Source organism: Oncorhynchus keta, chromosome 9 (assembly GCF_023373465.1).
Source record: "Oncorhynchus keta strain PuntledgeMale-10-30-2019 chromosome 9, Oket_V2, whole genome shotgun sequence".
Lineage (NCBI taxonomy): Eukaryota > Metazoa > Chordata > Actinopteri > Salmoniformes > Salmonidae > Oncorhynchus > Oncorhynchus keta.
The window spans coordinates 9,388,672-9,413,919 of NC_068429.1; the positions used below are offsets into that span (position 1 = coordinate 9,388,672).

A 25,248-nucleotide genomic window follows, 5' to 3' on the forward strand; every position below is an offset into this window, starting at 1 on the left:
GTTTTTACCAGGGCCCATAGGACTTTGGTCAAAAGTAGTGCACTGTGTAGGGAATAGTGTGCAATTTGGGTCACAGACCCATTGTTATCGGCGGAGCCCCACAGCCACCCTCCATTATGTTGACTGCACTCCCAGGAGCAGGAGAACGTGCCTGCAGTAGACAGACGATCAACCCATGACCAGAACCTATTTCTCTGGTAGAAAAATAGACAACTGGGGAATATTTCAGAAAACACAGGGATGATTTGCGGGGATTATTTTCTGCTATCTGGGCTGGAGAGAGATGAAAAAGAGAGAGAGAGAGAGAGAGAGAGAAAGAGAGAGAGGGGAAGAGAAGCGAGAGAGAGAGAGAGAGAGAGAGGGGACGAGAGAGAGGGGAAGAGAGAGGGGAAGAGAGAGAGAGAGAGGGGAAGAGAGAGAGGAGAGAGAGAGAGAGAGAGAGAGAGAGAGAGAGAGAGAGAGAGAGAGAGAGAGAGAGAGGGGAAGAGAGAGAGAGAGAGAAAGGGAGAAAGGGGACGAGAGAGAGAAGAGAGAGAGAAAGGGAGAGAGGGGACGGGAGAGAAAGAAGAGAGAGAGAAGAAGAGAGAGAGAGAGATAGAGAGAGAGAAAGAGAGAGAGAGAGAGAGAGAGAGAGAGAGAGGGGAAGAGAGAGGGGGAGAGAGAGAGAGAGAGAGAGAGAGAGAGAGAGAGAGAGAGAGAGGCAGACAGAGAGAGCGAGAGGCAGACAGAGAGAGAGAGGCAGACAGAGAGAAAGGCAGACAGAGAGTGAGAGGGAAAGGCAGAGAGAGAGAAAGGCAGACAGACAGACAGACAGGCAGACAGAGAGCGAGCGAGAGAAACAAAGTAATATGTTGCTCTGGCGTTGTAAGGATGTTTCCACGCTCCCAGAGTAGGTCGTGGCCCAAGCCCCAGCACACACCCATCATCCTCTCTGACACACGGATGGCCCATCTGTGAACTGCTGGCTCTTGGTCAAAAGAATCTGCTCTCCAGCTACATATTTTTTTATACATGTATTTATTTATTTTTAACCTTTATTAAACTAGGCAAGTTAGTTATGAACAAATTCTTATTTACAATGACGGGCTACCGGGGAGCATTGGGTTAACTGCCTTGTTCAGGGGTAGAATGACAGATTTTTACCTTATCTGCTCGGGGATTCAATCCAGCAACCCTTCAGTTACTGGCCCCACACTCTAACCACTAGGCTGCCCCTATTGCATAGTACTGTCTGCCTACCATAGTACTGTCTGCTCACCACTGTACTGTCTGATCACCATAGTACTGTCTGATCAGTACTGTCTACTCACCATAGTACTGTCTACTCACCATAGTACTGTCTGCTCACCACTGTACTGTCTGATCACCATAGTACTGTCTGCTCACCACTGTACTGTCTGATCACCATAGTACTGTCTGATCACCATAGTACTGTCTGCTCACCACTGTACTGTCTGCTCACCACTGTACTGTCTGATCACCATGGTACTGTCTGCTCACCACTGTACTGTCTGATCACCATAGTACTGTCTGCTCACCACTGTACTGTCTGATCACCATAGTACTGTCTACTCACCACTGTACTGTCTGATCACCATAGTACTGTCTGATCAATACTGTCTGCTCACCACTGTACTGTCTGATCACCATGGTACTGTCTGGTCACCACTGTACTGTCTGATCACCATAGTACTGTCTGATCAGTACTGTCTACTCACCATAGTACTGTCTACTCACCATAGTACTGTCTGATCAGTACTGTCTACTCACCATAGTACTGTCTGATCAGTACTGTCTACTCACCACTGTACTGTCTGCTCACCACTGTACTGTCTGATCACCATGGTACTGTCTGATCACCATAGTACTGTCTGATCAGTACTGTCTGCTCACCACTATACTGTCTGCTCACCATGGTACTGTCTGATCACCATAGTACTGTCTGATCAGTACTGTCTACTCACCACTGTACTGTCTGCTCACCACTGTACTGTCTGATCACCATGGTACTGTCTGATCACCATAGTACTGTCTGATCAGTACTGTCTGCTCACTACTATACTGTCTGCTCGCCATGGTACTGTCTGCTCACCACTGTACTGTCTGATCAGTACTGTCTACTCACCATAGTACTGTCTGATCACCATAGTACTGTCTGATCAGTACTGTCTACTCACCATAGTACTGTCTGATCACCATAGTACTGTCTGCCTACCATAGTACTGTCTGATCACCATAGTATCGTCTGATCACCATAGTACTGTCTGATCACCATAGTACTATATGTATTGGTCAGGTTTGGTTCCTAGTGAATGCACCCCTGGCTAAACTGGGCCTGTTTAGTTCCTAGTGAATACACCCCTGTCTAAACTGGGCCTGTTTGGTTCCTAGTGAATACACCCCTGGCTAAACTGGGCCTGTTTGGTTCCTAGTGAATACACCCCTGGTTAAACTGGGCCTGTTTGGTTCCTAGTGAATACACCCCTGGTTAAACTGGGCCTGTTTGGTTCCTAGTGAATACACTCCTGGTTAAACTGGGCCTGTTTGGTTCCTAGTGAATACACCCCTGGCTAAACTGGGCCTGTTTGGTTCCTAGTGAATACACTCCTGTCTAAACTGGGCCTGTTTGGTTCCTAGTGAATACACCCCTGGCTAAACTGGGCCTGTTTAGTTCCTAGTGAATACACTCCTGTCTAAACTGGGCCTGTTTGGCTCCTAGTGAATACACCCCTGGCTAAACTGGGCCTGTTTGGTTCCTAGTGAATACACTCCTGGCTAAACTGGGCCTGTTTGGTTCCTAGTGAATACACCCCTGGCTAAACTGGGCCTGTTTGGTTCCTAGTGAATACACTCCTGTCTAAACTGGGCCTGTTTGGTTCCTAGTGAATACACTCCTGTCTAAACTGGGCCTGTTTGGTTCCTAGTGAATACACCCCTGGCTAAACTGGGCCTGTTTAGTTCCTATTGAATACACTCCTGTCTAAACTGGGCCTGTTTGGTTCCTAGTGAATACACTCCTGTCTAAACTGGGCCTGTTTGGTTCCTAGTGAATACACCCCTGGCTAAACTGGGCCTGTTTAGTTCCTAGTGAATACACCCCTGTCTAAACTGGGCCTGTTTAGTTCCTAGTGAATACACTCCTGTCTAAACTGGGCCTGTTTGGTTCCTAGTGAATACACCCCTGGCTAAACTGGGCCTGTTTGGTTCCTAGTGAATACACTCCTGTCTAAACTGGGCCTGTTTGGTTCCTAGTGAATACACTCCTGTCTAAACTGGGCCTGTTTGGTTCCTAGTGAATACACCCCTGGCTAAACTGGGCCTGTTTGGTTCCTAGTGAATACACTCCTGGCTAAACTGGGCCTGTTTGGTTCCTAGTGAATACACCCCTGGCTAAACTGGGCCTGTTTGGTTCCTAGTGAATACACTCCTGTCTAAACTGGGCCTGTTTGGTTCCTAGTGAATACACTCCTGTCTAAACTGGGCCTGTTTGGTTCCTAGTGAATACACCCCTGGCTAAACTGGGCCTGTTTGGTTCCTAGTGAATACACCCCTGGCTAAACTGGGCCTGTTTGGTTCCTAGTGAATACACCCCTGGCTAAACTGGGCCTGTTTGGTTCCTAGTGAATACACCCCTGTCTAAACTGGGCCTGTTTGGTTCCTAGTGAATACACCCCTGGCTAAACTGGGCCTGTTTGGTTCCTAGTGAATACACCCCTGGTTAAACTGGGCCTGTTTGGTTCCTAGTGAATACACCCCTGTCTAAACTGGGCCTGTTTGGTTCCTAGTGAATACACCCCTGGTTAAACTGGGCCTGTTTGGTTCCTAGTGAATACACCCCTGGCTAAACTGGGCCTGTTTGGTTCCTAGTGAATACACTCCTGTCTAAACTGGGCCTGTTTGGTTCCTAGTGAATACACCCCTGGCTAAACTGGGCCTGTTTGGTTCCTAGTGAATACACTCCTGTCTAAACTGGGCCTGTTTGGTTCCTAGTGAATACACTCCTGTCTAAACTGGGCCTGTTTGGTTCCTAGTGAATACACCCCTGGCTAAACTGGGCCTGTTTGGTTCCTAGTGAATACACTCCTGTCTAAACTGGGCCTGTTTGGTTCCTAGTGAATACACCCCTGTCTAAACTGGGCCTGTTTGGTTCCTAGTGAATACACCCCTGGCTAAACTGGGCCTGTTTGGTTCCTAGTGAATACACTCCTGTCTAAACTGGGCCTGTTTGGTTCCTAGTGAATACACCCCTGGCTAAACTGGGCCTGTTTGGTTCCTAGTGAATACACTCCTGTCTAAACTGGGCCTGTTTGGTTCCTAGTGAATACACTCCTGTCTAAACTGGGCCTGTTTGGTTCCTAGTGAATACACCCCTGGCTAAACTGGGCCTGTTTAGTTCCTAGTGAATACACTCCTGTCTAAACTGGGCCTGTTTGGTTCCTAGTGAATACACCCCTGTCTAAACTGGGCCTGTTTGGTTCCTAGTGAATACACCCCTGGCTAAACTGGGCCTGTTTGGTTCCTAGTGAATACACCCCTGTCTAAACTGGGCCTGTTTGGTTCCTAGTGAATACACCCCTGGTTAAACTGGGCCTGTTTGGTTCCTAGTGAATACACTCCTGTCTAAACTGGGATGTACAATACACATTAACAGATGCTCTCCTACATTATACTTCTCTATCACCCACCCAAATCAGCCCTCCACCCAAAGTAGTCTCCTATTGTACAAAAATATGTCTTGGCCTGTCTGAGATTACAGTAGTATGTAGACAGTAGTATGTAGACAGTAGTATGTAGACAGTAGTGTGTAGACAGTAGTATGTAGACAGTAGTATGTATACAGTAGTGTGTAGACAGTAGTATGTAGACAGTAGTATGTAGACAGTAGTATGTAGACAGTAGTATGTAGACAGTAGTGTGTAGACAGTAGTATGTAGACAGTAGTATGTAGACAGTAGTGTGTAGACAGTAGTGTGTAGACAGTAGTGTGTAGACAGTAGACAGTAGTATGTAGACAGTAGTATGTAGACAATAGTATGTAGACAGTAGTGTGTAGACAGTAGTGTGTAGTATGTAGACAGTAGTATGTAGACAGTAGTGTGTAGACAGTAGTGTGTAGACAGTAGTGTGTAGACAGTAGACAGTAGTATGTAGACAGTAGTATGTAGACATTAGTTTGTAGACAATAGTATGTAGACAGTAGTGTGTAGACAGTAGTATGTAGACAGTAGTATGTAGACAGTAGTATGTAGACAGTAGTATGTAGACAGTAGTGTGTAGACAGTAGTGTGTAGTATGTAGACAGTAGTATGTAGACAGTAGTGTGTAGTATGTAGACAGTAGTATGTAGACAGTAGTGTGTAGACAGTAGTGTGTAGACAGTAGTGTGTAGACAGTAGTATGTAGACAGTAGTGTGTAGACAGTAGTATGTAGACAGTAGTGTGTAGACAGTAGTGTGTAGTATGTAGACAGTAGTATGTAGACAGTAGTGTGTAGACAGTAGTGTGTAGACAGTAGTGTGTAGTATGTAGACAGTAGTATGTAGACAGTAGTGTGTAGACAGTAGTATGTAGACAGTAGTATGTAGACAGTAGTGTGTAGTATGTAGACAGTAGTGTGTAGACAGTAGTATGTAGACAGTAGTATGTAGACAGTAGTGTGTAGTATGTAGACAGTAGTATGTAGACAGTAGTGTGTAGACAGTAGTATGTAGACAGTAGTGTGTAGACAGTGGACAGTAGTATGTAGACAGTAGTGTGCAGACAGTAGTATGTAGACAGTAGTATGTAGACAGTAGTGTGTAGACAGTAGTGTGTAGACAGTAGTGTGTAGACAGTAGACAGTAGTATGTAGACAGTAGTATGTAGACAATAGTATGTAGACAGTAGTGTGTAGACAGTAGTATGTAGACAGTAGTATGTAGACAGTAGTATGTAGACAGTAGTATGTAGACAGTAGTGTGTAGACAGTAGTGTGTAGTATGTAGACAGTAGTATGTAGACAGTAGTGTGTAGTATGTAGACAGTAGTATGTAGACAGTAGTGTGTAGACAGTAGTGTGTAGACAGTAGTGTGTAGACAGTAGTATGTAGACAGTAGTGTGTAGACAGTAGTATGTAGACAGTAGTATGTAGACAGTAGTGTGTAGACAGTAGTGTGTAGACAGTAGTGTGTAGTATGTAGACAGTAGTATGTAGACAGTAGTGTGTAGTATGTAGACAGTAGTATGTAGACAGTAGTGTGTAGACAGTAGTATGTAGACAGTAGTGTGTAGTATGTAGACAGTAGTATGTAGACAGTAGTGTGTAGACAGTAGTATGTAGACAGTAGTATGTAGACAGTAGTATGTAGACAGTAGTATGTAAACAGTAGTGTGTAGACAGTAGTACGTAGACAGTAGTATGTAGGCAGTAGTATGTAGACAGTAGTGTGTAGACAGTAGTGTGTAGACAGTAGTGTGTAGACAGTAGTGTGTAGACAGTAGTATGTAGACAGTAGTATGTAGACAGTATTATGTAGACAGTAGTATGTAGACAGTAGTAGTATGTAGACAGTAGTATAGTAGTAGACAGTAGTACGTAGACAGTAGTATGTAGACAGTAGTACAGTAGACAGTATGTAGACAGTAGTGTGTGTGTAGACAGTAGTGTGTAGACAGTAGTAGTATGTAGACAGTAGTATGTAGGCAGTAGTGTGTAGACAGTAGTATGTAGACAGTAGTGTGTAGACAGTAGTGTGTAGACAGTAGTATGTAGACAGTAGTATGTAGACAGTATTATGTAGACAGTAGTATGTAGACAGTAGTATGTATACAGTAGTATGTAGACAGTAGTGTGTAGTATGTAGACAGTAGTATGTAGACAGTAGTATGTAGACAGTAGTATGTAGACAGTAGTATGTAGACAGTAGTGTGTAGACAGTAGTGTGTAGACAGTAGTGTGTAGACAGTAGACAGTATGTAGACAGTAGTATGTAGACAGTAGTATGTAGACAGTATTATGTAGACAGTAGTATGTAGACAGTAGTATGTAGACAGTAGTATGTAGACAGTAGTATGTAAACAGTAGTAGTATGTAGGCAGTAGTATGTAGACAGTAGTATGTAGACAGTAGTATGTAGACAGTAGTATGTAGACAGTAGTAGTAGACAGTAGTATGTAGACAGTAGTAGGCAGTGTAGACAGTAGTATGTAGACAGTAGTGTGTAGTATGTATACAGTAGTATGTAGACAATAGTATGTAGACAGTAGTATGTAGACAGTAGTATGTAGACAGTAGTGTGTAGACAGTAGTATGTAGACAGTAGTGTGTAGACAGTAGTATGTAGACAGTAGTATGTAGACAGTAGTATGTAGACAGTAGTATGTAGACAGTAGTATGTAGACAGTAGTATGTAGACAGTAGTGTGTAGACAGTAGTATGTAGACAGTAGTATGTAGACAGTAGTATGTAGACAGTAGTATGTAGACAGTAGTATGTAGACAGTAGTATGTAGACAGTAGTGTGTAGACAGTAGTACGTAGACAGTAGAATGTAGACAATAGTATGTAGGCAGTAGTATGTAGACAGTAGTATGTAGACAGTAGTGTGTAGACAGTAGTGTGTAGACAGTAGTATGTAGACAGTAGTATGTAGACAGTATTATGTAGACAGTAGTATGTAGACAGTAGTATGTATACAGTAGTATGTAGACAGTAGTGTGTAGTATGTATACAGTAGTATGTAGACAATAGTATGTAGGCAGTCGTATGTAGACAGTATGTAGACAGTAGTATGTAGACAGTAGTGTGTAGACAGTAGTGTGTAGACAGTAGTGTGTAGACAGTAGTGTGTAGACAGTAGTATGTAGACAGTAGTATGTAGACAGTAGTATGTAGACAGTAGTATGTAGACAGTATGTGTAGACAGTAGACAGTAGATATGTAGAAGTAGTATGTAGACATTTGATTTGTGATTTGTAGTATGTAGACAGTAGTGTGTAGACAGTAGTAGACAGTATGTATGTAGACAGTAGTGTAGACAGTAGTATGTAGACAGTAGTGTGTAGACAGTAGTGTGTAGACAGTAGTGTGCTTTTACACCTGTATGTAGACAGTAGTTGTAGACAGTAGTGTGTACAGACAGTAGTATGTAGACAGCTATATAAATAAATTTGAGTATGTAGACAGTAGTGTAGACAGTAGTATGTAGACAGTAGTATGTAGACAGTAGTATGTAGACAGTAGACAGTAGTATGTAGACAGTAGTATGTAGACAGTAGTGTGTAGTATGTAGACAGTAGTATGTAGACAGTAGTATGTAGTAGTATGTAGACAGTAGTATGTAGACAGTATGTAGACAGTAGTGTAGACAGTAGTATGTAGACAGTAGTATGTAGACAGTAGTAGTATGTAGACAGTAGTATGTAGACAGTAGTGTGTAGACAGTAGTGTGTAGACAGTAGTAGTATGTAGACAGTAGTATGTAGACAGTAGTGTGTAGACAGTAGTATGTAGACAGTAGTATGTAGACAGTAGTATGTAGACAGTAGTATGTAGACAGTAGTGTGTAGACAGTAGTAGTATGTAGACAGTAGTGTGTAGACAGTAGTATGTAGACAGTAGTGTGTAGTATGTAGACAGTAGTGTGTAGACAGTAGTATGTAGACAGTAGTGTGTAGACAGTAGTATGTAGACAGTAGTATGTAGACAGTAGTATGTAGACAGTAGTATGTAGACAGTAGTGTGTAGACAGTAGTATGTAGACAGTAGTGTGTAGACAGTAGTATGTAGACAGTAGTATGTAGACAGTAGTGTGTAGACAGTAGTGTGTAGACAGTAGTATGTAGACAGTAGTATGTAGACAGTAGTATGTAAACAGTAGTGTGTAGACAGTAGTACGTAGACAGTAGTATGTAGACAGTAGTATGTAGACAGTAGTATGTAGACAGTAGTGTGTAGACAGTAGTATGTAGACAGTAGTGTGTAGACAGTAGTATGTAGACAGTAGTATGTAGACAGTAGTATGTAGACAGTAGTATGTAGACAGTAGTATGTATACAGTAGTATGTAGACAGTAGTGTGTAGTATGTAGACAGTAGTATGTAGACAGTAGTATGTAGACAGTAGTATGTAGACAGTAGTATGTAGACAGTAGTATGTAGACAGTAGTAGTATGTAGACAGTAGTATGTAGACAGTAGTATGTAGACAGTAGTACGTAGACAGTAGTATGTAGACAGTAGTATGTAGACAGTAGTGTGTAGACAGTAGTGTGTAGACAGTAGTGTGTAGACAGTAGACAGTAGTATGTAGACAGTAGTATGTAGACAGTAGTTTGTAGACAGTAGTATGTAGACAGTAGTATGTAGACAGTAGTATGTAGACAGTAGTATGTAGACAGTAGTATGTAGACAATAGTATGTAGACAGTAGTATGTATACAGTAGTATGTAGACAGTAGTATGTAGTTTGTAGACAGTAGTATGTAGACAGTAGTGTGTAGACAGTAGTATGTAGACAGTAGTATGTAGACAGTAGTGTGTAGTATGTAGACAGTAGTATGTAGACAGTAGTATGTAGACATTTAGTATGTAGACAGTATGTAGACAGTAGTATGTAGACAGTAGTATGTAGACAGTAGACAGTAGTATGTAGACAGTAGTATGTAGACAGTAGTATGTAGACAGTAGTATGTAGACAGTAGTGTGTAGTATGTAGACAGTAGTATGTAGACAGTAGTGTGTAGACAGTAGTATGTAGACAGTAGTATGTAGACAGTAGTGTGTAGTATGTAGACAGTAGTATGTAGACAGTAGTGTGTAGACAGTAGACAGTAGTATGTAGACAGTAGTGTGCAGACAGTAGTATGTAGACAGTAGTATGTAGACAGTAGTATGTAAACAGTAGTATGTAAACAGTAGTGTGTAGACCGTAGTATGTAGGCAGTAGTATGTAGACAGTAGTGTATAGTATGTAGACAGTAGTATGCAGACAGTAGTGTGTAGACAGTAGTACGTAGACAGTAGTATGTAGACAATAGTATGTAGGCAGTAGTATGTAGACAGTAGTATGTAGACAGTAGTGTGTAGACAGTAGTGTGTAGACAGTAGTATGTAGACAGTAGTATGTAGACAGTAGTATGTAGACAGTAGTATGTAGACAGTAGTATGTAGACAGTAGTATGTAGACAGTAGTGTGTAGACAGTAGTGTGTAGACAGTAGTGTGTAGTATGTAGACAGTAGTATGTAGACAGTAGTATGTAGACAGTAGTATGTAGACAGTAGTGTGTAGTATGTAGACAGTAGTGTGTAGACAGTAGTATGTAGACAGTATTATGTAGACAGTAGTATGTAGACAGTAGTATGTAGACAATAGTATGTAGACAGTAGTGTGTAGACAGTAGTATGTAGAAAGTAGTATGTAGACAGTAGACAGTAGTATGTAGACAGTAGTGTGTAGACAGTAGTATGTAGACAGTAGACAGTAGTATGTAGACAGTAGTGTGTAGACAGTAGTGTGTAGACAGTAGTATGTAGACAGTAGTATGTAGACAGTAGTGTGTAGACAGTAGTATGTAGACAGTAGTATGTAGACAGTAGTGTGTAGACAGTAGTGTGTAGACAGTAGTATGTAGACAGTAGACAGTAGTATGTAGACAGTAGTATGTAGACAGTAGTGTGTAGACAGTAGTGTGTAGACAGTAGTGTGTAGACAGTAGTATGTAGACAGTAGTATGTAGACAGTAGTATGTAGACAGTAGTATGTAGACAGTAGTATGTAGACAGTAGTATGTAGACAGTAGTATGTAGACAGTAGTATGGAGACAGTAGTATGTAGACAGTAGTATGTAGACAGTAGTGTGTAGACAGTAGTATGTAGACAGTAGTATGTAGACAGTAGTATGTAGACAGTAGTATGTAGACAGTAGTGTGTAGACAGTAGTATGTAGACAGTAGTGTGTAGTATGTAGACATAATGAATTACTGAATGTTTCTGCATATTGTCCAAGTTCTCCAAAGCACCCGAACTCGACTGTCAGTCAACAGTCGATCAAACCTTTTTTTAAACCACCACTGCCCCCCCCCCCTCCCTCCCCCTCGTCATCAGAGGACAACATTATTTTAAGCTTTATTTCTGTTTAACTGTATTATCTACAATGTGAGAATTGTTAACCCAAGGTTTCTGTGTTGTTGTCTAGAAAGTGGGCTGTGACAGGATCCTGAGTTCGATGGCAAGAGAGGACCACTGTGGGGTGTGTAATGGCAACGGCAAGTCTTGTAAAGTCATCAAGGGGGACTTCAACCACACCAAAGGAGCAGGTACCGTACCCCCTCAGTAGGTTTAAGGCAACCTTGCCCCTAGACGCTGATCTTGGGTCAGTTTTGCATTTTCCCCACGAATGGTTAAGGTTAGGATTCGGGGAAGTGGAAGCTGATCAGAGATCTGTACCTAGGGGGAATCTTCAAAGTGCTACGTGTACTGTAACGTTATCTCTCTGGCTGCCAATCTCCCTCGGTTTGTCTTAGAGAGTCTCACAGATCTGGACTTTATCTCCTAACAAGCTGCAGCACTATTACAGGGAATGTTCTTAATATTTGAATGAAGTGTATGGATTAAAAACCGTGTTGAATTACTGTTGATAATCTCCCTAAATGATTTATATCCAAGTTGGATTGAATTTTGATTAAACTTTTACAGATCATTCATCACTTTCTATTGTAGCTTGTTGGTTAAAAAAATATATTGGTTGTATGTTTAAGCAATAAGGCCCGAGGGGGTGTGGTATATTGGCCATTTATCACAAACCCCCGAGGTACCTTATTGCTATTATAAACTGGTTACCAACGGGGGCGGCAGGGTATCCTAGTGGTTAGAGCGTTGGACTAGTAACCGGAAGGTTGCAAGTTCAAACCCCTGAGCTGACAAGGTACAAATCTGTCGTTTTGCCCCTGAACAGGCAGTTAACCCACTGTTCCTCGGCCGTCAAGAATTTGTTCTTAACTGCCATAACTGCCTAGTAAAATAAAGGTAAAATAAATAAAAAATAAAAGTAATTAGAGCAGGAAAATAAATGTTTTGTCATACCCAGTCTGATATACCACAGCTGTCAGCCAATCAGCATTCAAGGTTTGAACCACCCAGTTTATAATGCTCTATAATAATTTTTACATTTAAATCATTTAGCAGATGCTCTTATCCAGAGTGAGAAAGCCATTTTTTTTCTTCCCCCCCATACTAGTCCCCCCCCGTGGGAATTGAACCCACAACCCTGGCATTGCAAGTGTCATGCTCTACCAACTGAGCCACATGGTACCAGTATGGTGAAAAAGTAATGACATCATTATTAACTACCAATAAAAGTTTACCACAGCTCTCAAGGAGAGAGAAATCAGGAAGGAATTTTACAGCTCTTCTTCTTTTTGTTGTTGTTCACACACAGGGTCCGATTATTAAAACTCATCATTATTCGCAAGAGACAGAGTTAAGTATTTATATCAAACTGGATGTCACAAACGGACAGTTTTTTAGTTCGGTCAGTTAGGTACTTGCAGAGTTATTTTCTGCTCTGAAAAAAATAAAAAAAGGACCTAGCCTCTCCTCCATGGACCCTGAATCAGCACTAAGCTGCATCTTAAAGACTGGACAAAGTTTTTTCTTTTTTAAATCACCCTTTTGAATACTACTTCAAAGCAAGTTCAGATTACACAGCGAACAATGTCAACATCCTGTGCGATGAATGGCTATGGCTCGGCAACGGTGAGGAACACCTTTCTCGACCTTGAATGGATCTCATTCATACGTACTCAAGCTCCCCGGACCGCGCTAGGCTAACTGTGACCATCAGTTAGGTAGCAGGGCGACCCCACACATAGATCTATTCACGGCCTGTGATCCCAAGCACAGGGGGTAGAGACACACATGAACACACAGTACAGTACTGTAGCTCTTCCAGTCGACCTGCCTGGCTCTCTTAGAAGTGAAGTGACTGAACTGTACGTTACATGTACACATGGTACTAGTGAGCTAGATAGTTCTAGTGCAGGCATGGACCCAACAACCGTACAGTTACACCCCCCCTCTCTCTCTCTCTCTCTCTCTCTCTCTCTACCTCTCTCTTTATCTCTCTCTCTCCACCTCTTTCCCCTCAGGCTATGTGGAAGCTGTGATCATCCCCAAAGGGGCCAGGAGAATCAGAGTGATGGAAGAAAAGCCTGCACAGAGTTATTTGGGTAAGATACGGACCGCTGTTGCTTTCAACAGGGTGGTACAGTAGCAAACAACTCTCTTGAATCTAGCAGTAGTCCTTTTGTATGTCTCTAATATAGTGCCCATATGACTTTAAATAGAACACATTCTATAGCAGGTGTCTCAAACTCATTTTTGCCTGGGAAGCACATTTTCTCTTCACCAAAGTCCAGAGGGCTATATATCCCTATGGCAACCTCATCGTCCACCTCATCGTCCACCTCATCGTCCATCTCATCGGCCACCTCATCGTCCACCTCATCGGCCACCTCATCGGCCACCTCATCGGCCACCTCATCGGCCACCTCATCGGCCACCTCATCGTCCACCTCATCGGCCACCTCATCCGTGCTTTACAGAGAGAGCATCAACTCCCACAGCTCTAGCATTCACATCCACACACACTCTCCTCTCATCACTCCTCTCAATCCACTTGGCCCGTTCAAGTCGCTGCTCTTGGATCAGTCCTTCCCCATCTTAAGAGAGAGAACACTTAAGGCGGGCGTACACTCCACGATTTAGCTGTCCCAGACAAGTTTTTGTCGTTGCCTACTTGGGGGTTTGGTCGTCACCAACGCTTGTTTCAATGTGAGCGGGTCATCGACCCAATCTGAGGGTCCCGTCTTTGAGTCGTCCCAGAGGTCCTGTTATTTTCAAACATGTTTGATTTTATCGGTACAAATACTGCAATGCTCTTGTAGTGTGAGGTGTGCAACGACTGGTTTTCAGAAAGGTCATCAGCAATAGCCAATGAGAGAAGAAGCCAGTGAGATGATGACATTGTATCGTATCACCCAGAATGTGTAGACTCCAATGATGTATAGAAACCATGGATTGCTGATGCTATGCATTAGCCAATGAGAGGCTTTGAAGCCACCGAGGAACAGTGACATCAGTCCTTAAAAAGAAAGTGATGCTTTAAGGAAAATGTTTTTGTATATATTTTATTTTTCTATGTTTAGCTCACATAATATAATTTTAAAGTATGCATTAAGGTGTCTGTAATAGAATACATATGGTAAAAACCAATGTAGACATTAATAAATGCATTTCTCTAGCTGGCAAAATATTTTTTTTACAATGTTGAGGGAGTGCCAAGATGGAGGTGCATTGGCTTCAAAACAGCGCCCCCTGTTAGGTATCTAGTGTATACATACATCGTTGGTAGATTCTCGAGCAGGAGTGATCACTACTACTAGCCCACTAGTATGCTTACTCTGAAGTTCACAAGCAATGTTATTAAATTCAAAATGTATTGAAGCTGCTACACAATCTATTCACATCATTGTTTTCAGAATCCTCACGACCAACGGAAGAACCTGTAGTGTGTGACCTCCGTCTGCCAGAATGTTTAGTGTGTGACCTCCGTCTGCCAGAATGTTTAGTGTGTGACCCCCATCTGCCAGAATGTTTAGTGTGTGACCCCTGTCTGCCAGAATGTTTAGTGTGTGACCTCCGTCTGCCAGAATGTTTAGTGTGTGACCCCTGTCTGCCAGAATGTTTAGTGTGTGACCCCTGTCTGCCAGAATGTTTAGTGTGTGACCTCCGTCTGCCAGAATGTTTAGTGTGTGACCTCCGTCTGCCAGAATGTTTAGTGTGTGACCTCCGTCTGCCAGAATGTTTAGTGTGTGACCCCCGTCTGCCAGAATGTTTAGTGTGTGACCCCTGTCTGCCAGAATGTTTAGTGTGTGACCTCCGTCTGCCAGAATGTTTAGTGTGTGACCCCTGTCTGCCAGAATGTTTAGTGTGTGACCCCCGTCTGCCAGAATGTTTAGTGTGTGACCCCCGTCTGCCAGAATGTTTAGTGTGTGACCCCCGTCTGCCAGAATGTTTAGTGTGTGACCCCCGTCTGCCAGAATGCTTAGTGTGTGACCTCCATCTGCCAGAATGTGTAGTGTGTGACCCCCGTCTGCCAGAATGTTTAGTGTGTGACCCCTGTCTGCCAGAATGTGTAGTGTGTGCACCACTAAGTTGGGAAGACGAAAAATGTAATGAAAGACGTTTGTTTAATGTGAGAGGTTCAGCGATGTTAGGCTTTTGAAAGTCGTGTAGTATACGCCTGGTATTACTCCCCCAGCTCCTTCACATCTATACAGAGATCACCCCTCTCAGCTTTCATGTGCCCAGTCCACTGCTCTTAGATAAGTCCTTCAGCCAGCTTTAGTGAGAGAGCGTTACTCCCCCAGCTTTCGAGTCTCACTAACTTCCTGAACTCCTCCACATTTCCTCTCATCTTTCACGTGCCCAATCCACTGCTCTCAGATTAGTCCTTCAGCCAGCTTTAGTGAGAGAGCATTAGTTCCCCAGCTCCACACATCTCCTCTCATCTCTCATATGGCTGTCTTTCAGATGTCTCTCTTTCAGATGACTCCTAGTGTAACCACACAACACAGGCCCTGCGCTGTATCCACCTGTCTAATATGTGTCAGCAGACCTGCCTGCTATCAGGGAATAATCTGTCTCAAGTGGCACCCTATTCCCTATGTAGTGCACTACTTATAGCCATTTGGGATTCAGCCTGACTGTTTTCCTCCCCTGCCTGCTAGCGTCCTGACTCCTGCATTTCATGTGATTAGGAACCACGAGGCGGCTCACTTCGAATACACTGAGAGGCTGCTGGGGCAATCCCGTCTACTTCCCCTCCTCTCTACTACCCCAGAGCCTCTACTTCCCCAGAGCCTCTACTTCCCCAGTGTCTCTACTTCCCCAGTGTCTCTACTTCCCCAGTGTCTCTACTTCCCCAGAGTCTCTACTTCCCCAGTGTCTCTACTTCCCCAGTGTCTCTACTTCCCCAGTGTCTCTACTTCCCCAGTGTCTCTACTTCCCCAGTGTCTCTACTTCCCCAGAGTCTCTACTTCCCCAGTGTCTCTACTTCCCCAGTGTCTCTACTTCCCCAGTGTCTCTACTTCCCCAGTGTCTCTACTTCCCCAGAGTCTCTACTTCCCCAGTGTCTCTACTTCCCCAGTGTGTCTACTTCCCCAGAGTCTCTACTTCCCCAGTGTGTCTACTTCCCCAGTGTCTCTACTTCCCCAGTGTCTCTACTACCCCTCCTCTCTACTTCCCCAGTGTCTCTACTTCCCCAGTCTCGGTACTTCCACAGAGCCTGTACTCTCCCCTCCTCTCTACTTCCCCAGAGTACCTACTTCCCCCTCCTCTCTACTTCCCCCTTCTCTCTACTTCCCCCTCCCTCTACTTAGTGTGAGATGTGCAATGGCAAGTTCTGAGAAAGGTGATCAGCAATAGCCAATGAGAGGCTTTGAAGCCACCGAGGAACAGTGACATTAGTACTTGAAAAACAATGATGCTTAAAGGGTCTCTACTTCCCCTCCTCTCTACTTCCCCTCCTCTCTACTTCCCCAGAGTCTCTACTTCCCCTCCTCTCTACTTCCCCAGAGTCTCTACTCCCCCAGTCTCTACGTTGTCCTCCTCTCTACTACCTCATCCTCTCTACTTCCACAATGTCTCTACTTCCCCTCCTCTCTACTTCCCCAGAGTCTCTACTTTGTCCTTCTCTCTACTACCCCTCCTGTCTACTTCCCCAGTGTCTCTACTTCCCCAGTGTCTCTACTTCCCCAGTGTCTCTACTTCCCCAGAGTGTGAGGTGTGCAACGACAGGTTTTCAGAAAGGTCATCAGCAATAGCCAATGAGAGAAGAAGCCAGTGAGGAGATGACATTGTATCGTATCACCCAGAATGTGTAGACTCCAATGATGTATATGAACCATGGATTGCTGATGCAATGTATTAGCCAATGAGAGGCTTTGAAGCCACCGAGGAACAGTGACATTAGTACCTGAAAAACAATGATGCTTAAAGGAGTCTCTACTTCTTCTCTTTTATACTACCCCTCCTCTCTACTTCCCCTCCTCTCTACTACCCCAGAGCCTCTACTTCCCCAGAGTCTCTACTTCCCCTCCTCTCTACTTCCCCTGAGCCTCTACCTCCCCAGAGTCTCGACTTCCCCAGAGCCTCTACTTCCCCCTCCTCTCTACTACCCCTCCTCTCTACTTCCCCAATGTCTCTACTTCCCCTCACTCTACTTCCCCAGAGACTCTACTTTGTCCTCCTCTCTACTTTCCCTCCTCTACTTCCCCCTCCCTCTACTTCCCCAGAGTCTCTACTTCCCCAGAGTCTCTACTTCCCCAGTGTCTCTACTTCCCCTCCTCTCTACTTCCCCAGTGTCTCTACTTCCCCTCCTCTCTACTTCCCCAGAGACTCTACTTTGTCCTCCTCTCTACTACCCCCTCCTCTCTTCTTCCCCAATGTCTCTACTTCCCCAGTGTCTCTACTTCCCCAGTGTCTCTACTTCCCCAGTGTCTCTACTTCCCCAGTGTCTCTACTTCCCCAGAGTCTCTACTTCCCCAGAGTCTCTACTTCCCCAGTGTCTCTACTTCCCCAGTGTCTCTACTACCCCAGTGTCTCTACTCCCCCAGAGTCTCTACTTCCCCAGTGTCTCTACTTCCCCAGAGTCTCTACTTCCCCAGGGTCTCTACTTCCCCAGGGTCTCTACTTCCCCAGTGTCTCTACTTCCCCAGAGTCTCTACTTCCCCAGTGTCTCTACTTCCCCAGAGTCTCTACTTCCCCAGTGTCTCTACTACCCCTCCTCTCTACTTCTCCAGTGTCTCTACTTCCCCCACCACCATTCCTTCCTCACTCCCCATTCGCTAAGCCATCCCTCTCCACCCTCCCAGGATGCCAATCTGCTAAGGAGAAGCCAAATGAGTTCAAACGCATGTAGAGGGAAGAGTGATAAGATTGGACAAGAGGTTACTGTTAGGATTCTGGCGAGTGTGTGTGTGTGTGTGTGTGTGTGTGTGTGTTGTGTGTGTGTGTGTGTGTGTGTGTGTGTGTGTGTGTGTGTGTGTGTGTGTGTGTGTGTGTGTGTGTGTGTGTGTGTGTGTGTGTGTGTGTGTGTGTGTGTGTGTATTTGTGTGGAGAGATTGTTGTAAATATATATTGACGTTTCAAATAATTTTGTAAACTCACCAAGCTCCTAAAGTGAAAATTCCCCATAAACTGAAGACAAACACATCTAAGATGAAGGCCTCACAGCTAAACACGTCTAAGATGAAGGACCTCACAGCTAAACGTGTCTAAGATGAAGGACCTCACAGCTAAACGTGTCTAAGATGAAGGACCTCACATCTAAACGTGTCTAAGATGAAGGACCTCACATCTAAACGTGTCTAAGATGAAGGACCTCACAGCTAAACATATCTAAGATGAAGGACCTCACAGCTAAACACATCTAAGATGAAGGACCTCACATCTAAACACGTCTAAGATGAAGGACCTCATGTCTAAGATCTAAACACGTCTAAGATGAAGGACCTCACATCTCACACATCTAAGATGAAGGACCTCACATCTAAACGTGTCTAAGATGAAGGACCTCACATCTAAACACATCTAAGATGAAGGACCTCACATCTAAACACGTCTAAGATGAAGGACCTCACATCTAAACACATCTAAGATGAAGGACCTCACATCTAAACACGTCTAAGATGAAGGACCTCACATCTCAACACATCTAAGATGAAGGACCTCACATCTAAACACGTCTAAGATGAAGGACCTCACATCTAAACGTGTCTAAGATGAAGGACCTCACATCTAAACGTGTCTAAGATGAAGGACCTCACATCTAAACACGTCTAAGATGAAGGACCTCACATCTAAACACGTCTAAGATGAAGGACCTCACATCTAAACACATCTAAGATGAAGGACCTCACATCTAAACACATCTAAGATGAAGGACCTCACATCTAAACACGTCTAAGATGAAGGACCTCACAGCTCAACACATCTAAGATGAAGGACCTCACATCTAAACACGTCTAAGATGAAGGACCTCACATCTAAACGTGTCTAAGACGAAGGACCTCACAGCTCAACACATCTAAGATCAAGGACCTCACATCTAAACGTGTCTAAGATGAAGGACCTCACAGCTCAACACATCTAAGATGAAGGACCTCACATCTAAACGTGTCTAAGATGAAGGACCTCATATCTAAACACATCTAAGATGAAGGACCTCACAGCTAAACGTGTCTAAGATGAAGGACCTCACATCTAAACACGTCTAAGATGAAGGACCTCACATCTAAACGTGTCTAAGATGAAGGACCTCACATCTAAACACATCGAAGATGAAGGACCTCACATCTAAATGTGTCTAAGATGAAGGACCTCACATCTAAACACATCTAAGATGAAGGACCTCACATCTCAACACATCTAAGATGAAGGACCTCACATCTAAACGTGTCTAAGATGAAGGACCTCATATCTAAACACATCTAAGATGGAGGACCTCACAGCTCAACACATCTAAGATGAAGGACCTCATATCTAAACACATCTAAGATGAAGGACCTCACATCTAAACACATCTAAGATGAAGGACCTCACAGCTCAACACATCTAAGATGAAGGACCTCACATCTAAACGTGTCTAAGATGAAGGACCTCACATCTAAACACATCTAAGATGAAGGACCTCACATCTAAACACATCTAAGATGAAGGACCTCACAGCTAAACACATCTAAGATGAAGGACCTCACATCTAAATGTGTCTAAGATGAAGGACCTCACATCTAAACACATCTAAGATGAAGGACCTCACATCTAAACATGTCTAAGATGAAGGACCTCATATCTAAACACATCTAAGAAGAAGGACCTCACATCTAAACACGTCTAAGATGAAGGACCTCACAGCTCAACACATCTAAGATGAAGGACCTCACATCTAAGATGAAGGACCTCACATCTAAACACGTCTAAGATGAAGGACCTCACATCTAAACACATCTAAGATGAAGGACCTCACATCTAAACGTGTCTAAGATGAAGGACCTCACATCTAAACACGTCTAAGATGAAGGACCTCACATCTAAACACATCTAAGATGAAGTACCTCACAGCTAAACACATCTAAGATGACGGACCTCACATCTAAACATGTCTAAGATGAAGGACCTCACATCTAAACGTGTCTAAGATCAAGGACCTCACATCTAAACGTGTCTAAGATGAAGGACCTCACAGCTCAACACATCTAAGATGAAGGACCTCACATCTAAACGTGTCTAAGATGAAGGACCTCATCTAAACACATCTAAGATGAAACACATCTAAGATGAAGGACCTCACAGCTAAACACATCTAAGATGAAGGACCTCACATCTAAATGTGTCTAAGATGAAGGACCTCACATCTAAACACATCTAAGAAGAAGGACCTCACATCTAAACATGTCTAAGATGAAGGACCTCACATCTAAACACATCTAAGATGAAGCACCTCCCATCTAAACACATCTAAGAAGAAGGACCTCACATCTAAACACGTCTAAGATGAAGGACCTCACATCTAAACGTGTCTAAGATGAAGGACCTCACATCTAAACACATCTAAGATGAAGGACCTCACATCTAAACGTGTCTAAGATGAAGGACCTCACATCTAAACACATCTAAGATGAAGGACCTCACATCTAAACATGTCTAAGATGAAGGACCTCACATCTAAACACATCTAAGATGAAGGACCTCACATCTAAACACATCTAAGATGAAGGACCTCACATCTAAACACGTCTAAGATGAAGGACCTCACATCTAAACGTGTCTAAGATGAAGGACCTCGCATCTAAACACATCTAAGATGAAGGACCTCACATCTAAGATAAAGGACCTCACAGCTAAACACATCTAAGATGAAGGACCTCACATCTAAACACGTCTAAGATGAAGGACCTCACATCTAAACACATCTAAGATGAAGGACCTCACATCTAAACACGTCTAAGATGAAGGACCTCACATCTAAACACATCTAAGATGAAGGACCTCACATCTAAACACGTCTAAGATGAAGGACCTCACAGCTCAACACATCTAAGATGAAGGACCTCACATCTAAACGTGTCTAAGATGAAGGACCGCACATCTGAACACGTCTAAGATGAAGGACCTCACATCTAAACACGTCTAAGATGAAGGACCTCACAGCTAAACACATCTAAGATGAAGGACCTCACATCTAAACACATCTAAGATGAAGGACCTCACATCTAAACATATCTAAGATGAAGGACCTCACATCTAAACGTGTCTAAGATGAAGGACCTCACATCTAAACACATCTAAGATGAAGGACCTCACATCTAAACATGTCTAAGATGAAGGACCTCATATCTAAACACATCTAAGATGAAGGACCTCACAGCTAAACACATCTAAGATGAAGGACCTCACATCTAAACACGTCTAAGATGAAGGACCTCACATCTAAACACATCTAAGATGAAGGACCTCACATCTAAACGTGTCTAAGATGAAGGACCTCACATCTAAACACATCTAAGATGAAGCACCTCCCATCTAAACACATCTAAGAAGAAGGACCTCACATCTAAACACGTCTAAGATGAAGGACCTCACATCTAAACGTGTCTAAGATGAAGGACCTCACATCTAAACACATCTAAGATGAAGGACCTCACATCTAAATGTGTCTAAGATGAAGGACCTCACATCTAAACACATCTAAGATGAAGGACCTCACATCTAAACATGTCTAAGATGAAGGACCTCCCATCTAAACACGTCTAAGATGAAGGACCTCACATCTAAACACGTCTAAGATGAAGGACCTCACAGCTCAACACATCTAAGATGAAGGACCTCACATCTAAACACGTCTAAGATGAAGGATCTCACATCTAAACACGTCTAAGATGAAGGACCTCACAGCTCAACACATCTAAGATGAAGGACCTCACATCTAAGATGAAGCACCTCACATCTAAACGCGTCTAAGATGAAGGACCTCACATCTAAACACGTCTAAGATGAAGGACCTCACATCTAAACACGTCTAAGATGAAGGACCTCACATCTAAACGTGTCTAAGATGAAGGACCTCACATCTAAACACATCTAAGATGAAGGACCTCACAGCTCAACACATCTAAGATGAAGGACCTCACATCTAAACGTGTCTAAGATGAAGGACCTCACAGCTAAACACATCTAAGATGAAGGACCTCACATCTAAACACATCTAAGATGAAGGACCTCACATCTAAACATGTCTAAGATGAAGGACCTCACATCTAAACACATCTAAGAAGAAGGACCTCACATCTAAACACGTCTAAGATGAAGGACCTCACAGCTCAACACATCTAAGATGAAGGACCTCACATCTAAACACGTCTAAGATGAAGGACCTCACATCTCAACACATCTAAGATGAAGGACCTCACATCTAAACACGTCTAAGATGAAGGACCTCACATCTAAACGTGTCTAAGATGAAGGACCTCGCATCTAAACACATCTAAGATGAAGGACCTCACATCTAAGATAAAGGACCTCACAGCTAAACACATCTAAGATGAAGGACCTCACATCTAAACACGTCTAAGATGAAGGACCTCACATCTAAACACATCTAAGATGAAGGACCTCACATCTAAACACGTCTAAGATGAAGGACCTCACATCTAAACACATCTAAGATGAAGGACCTCACAGCTCAACACATCTAAGATGAAGGACCTCACATCTAAACGTGTCTAAGATGAAGGACCTCACAGCTAAACACATCTAAGATGAAGGACCTCACATCTAAACGTGTCTAAGATGAAGGACCTCACATTTTCTCATCTAAGATGAAGGACCTCACAGCTAAGTGGTAAACAGAACTTTAGCCAGACTGCTGCCTTGTATTTTTCCTCCCTCACAGTATCAACAACATCCGTCCACAGAGTGGGTACAAGTTACATGTGCATCAAAACACTGGAAACATCCCAAAATGGTACTCTATTCAGTATATAATGGACTACATTTAACCAGAGCCCATAAATTACTGTCGAATGAATGAGGGTGCCATTTGGGACTGTAACCATTAAGTCTCTGCTGCTTTTCCTTGTTTACTTTCTGCAGCACTCAAAGACACAAACAAGCATTCCATCAACAGCGACTGGAAGATAGACCGCCCAGGAGCCTTCAACATGGCGGGCACCACCGTTCACTACGTCCGGAGAGGACTGTGGGAGAAAATGTCAGCCAGAGGTCCCACTACCTCCCCGTTGCATCTCATGGTAAATGACTTCCTTATTTCCTTTATGTCTCTGTAAACCTGGGTTCAAATACTATTTGGAATCTTTGAACCTACTTTCAGCGTTTGCTTTAGCCTGCCTTGAGTGGCTCAGTTGTTAGAGCGATGGCACTTGCAATGCTAGGGTTGTGGGTTCGAAGTCCCTCGGGGCATTAGTATCAATGGAAAATGTATGCGTTCACTACTGTAAATTGCTCTGGAATAAGAGTGTCTGCTGATGTGCAGGGTTTTTGCTTATGGGACTTTTTTGTTAGTTTCATTACAACAGACAAGCACATCATTTTTAAGTGATTTCAGATTATACTTGAACCCAGGGCTGCTCTGTGGGTTTACATCCATCGGTGGTCACGTCATTGTGGTCACGTTCCCTAGTTCTGAGGTGCTACCAGGGCTATGCAGCATTTCAGCATTGTGGTCACGTTCCCTAGTCCTGAGGTGCTACCAGGGCTATGCACTGCATTTCAGCATTGTGGTGGGTCCACTAGTCCTCTGAAGCTACCAGGGCTATGCAGGCTTTTGTTCCAGCCCAGCACTAAAACACTAGATCCGACTAATCAACTCATCATCAAGGCCTTGATTCAAGTTTTCAGTGCTGAGCTGGAACAAAAACTGCTTACCTTCTAGGTTTTTTCTGACTGATGTAGTAGGGGACGTCTCAACCCTTTATGAACTCATCATATATAACGCTATTACACTGCTGTGCAACAGACATTACACTGCTGTACAACAGACATTACACTGCTGTGCAACAGACATTACACTGCTGTACAACAGACATTACACTGCTGTGCAACAGACATTACACTGCTGTGCAACAGACATTACACTGCTGTACAACAGACATTACACTGCTGTGCAACAGACATTACACTGCTGTGCAACAGACATTACACTGCTGTGCAACAGACATTACACTGCTGTACAACAGACATTACACTGCTGTGCAACAGACATTACACTGCTGTACAACAGACATTACACTGCTGTGCAACAGACATTACACTGCTGTACAACAGACATTACACTGCTGTACAACAGACATTACACTGCTGTGCAACAGACAAAGCAGTAAACATGTCTAATGGAACTACGGAATTTCTGGTGGCACTATATCCACAGGCGGAAGCGCACTCCCCATATGTCAGGTCAAGTTGTGAGTTGGCCTGTGACCAGCCTGGCAGCCTGAGCGCAGACGCGATTAATGATTGAGGATATGATTGGCTGCACGGCTGCTGTTATTAGCTGGCTGCGGCTAGCGACAGCTCTGTCATTGCTGAGATTAGGGTTATAATTTGAATAGGATTAGCCTCCTGACAACTACTAATGAGATTATGTGTTAACGGGGGAAGGTGGAGGGGTGTGCATCATGATAAATCGTGTCCTGCATGGTGGTTTCATGAAGTAATAAATGTTCATTGATAACAGTAGCGTGTGGGCGGCAATATGATATCAAATAAATACGATATCAAATCAATATGATATCAAACCAATACGATATCAAATCAATACGATATCAAATCAATAAGATATCAAATCATTACGATATCAAATCAATACGATATCAAATCAATACGATATCAAATCAATAAGATATCAAATCATTACGATATCAAATCAATACAATATCAAATCAATACGATATCAAATCAATACGATATCAAATCAATACGATATCAAATCATTACGATATCAAATCAATACGATATCAAATCAATACGATATCAAATCAATACGATATCAAATCATGTCTCAGTGGTTTTGGAAAGTGTCTCTTCAAAAACAGTTGTTTGTTTCTTCTCCATTTTTGGAAATGAAGTTTATGTATTGTAATGTTTTTATTTCAATGTATTTACGGAGGAAGTTGTCTTTTGAGAAGCTATCCA

General features: G+C 43.2%; 1 protein-coding gene across 2 annotated transcripts in view; it reads left to right on the plus strand.

Moving 5' to 3' along the window:
• The window catches only part of LOC118375301 (A disintegrin and metalloproteinase with thrombospondin motifs 19-like), a 144,179-nt gene that overhangs the window by 74,262 nt on the left and 44,669 nt on the right, over positions 1-25,248 (plus strand). For both annotated transcript variants that reach the window (XM_052525097.1, XM_052525098.1), the window contains exons 15-17: positions 11,174-11,294; positions 13,125-13,205; positions 23,191-23,348. In XM_052525097.1, the coding sequence (XP_052381057.1) occupies positions 11,174-11,294; positions 13,125-13,205; positions 23,191-23,348 (360 nt within the window). The remainder of the gene's footprint in view (positions 1-11,173; positions 11,295-13,124; positions 13,206-23,190; positions 23,349-25,248) is intronic.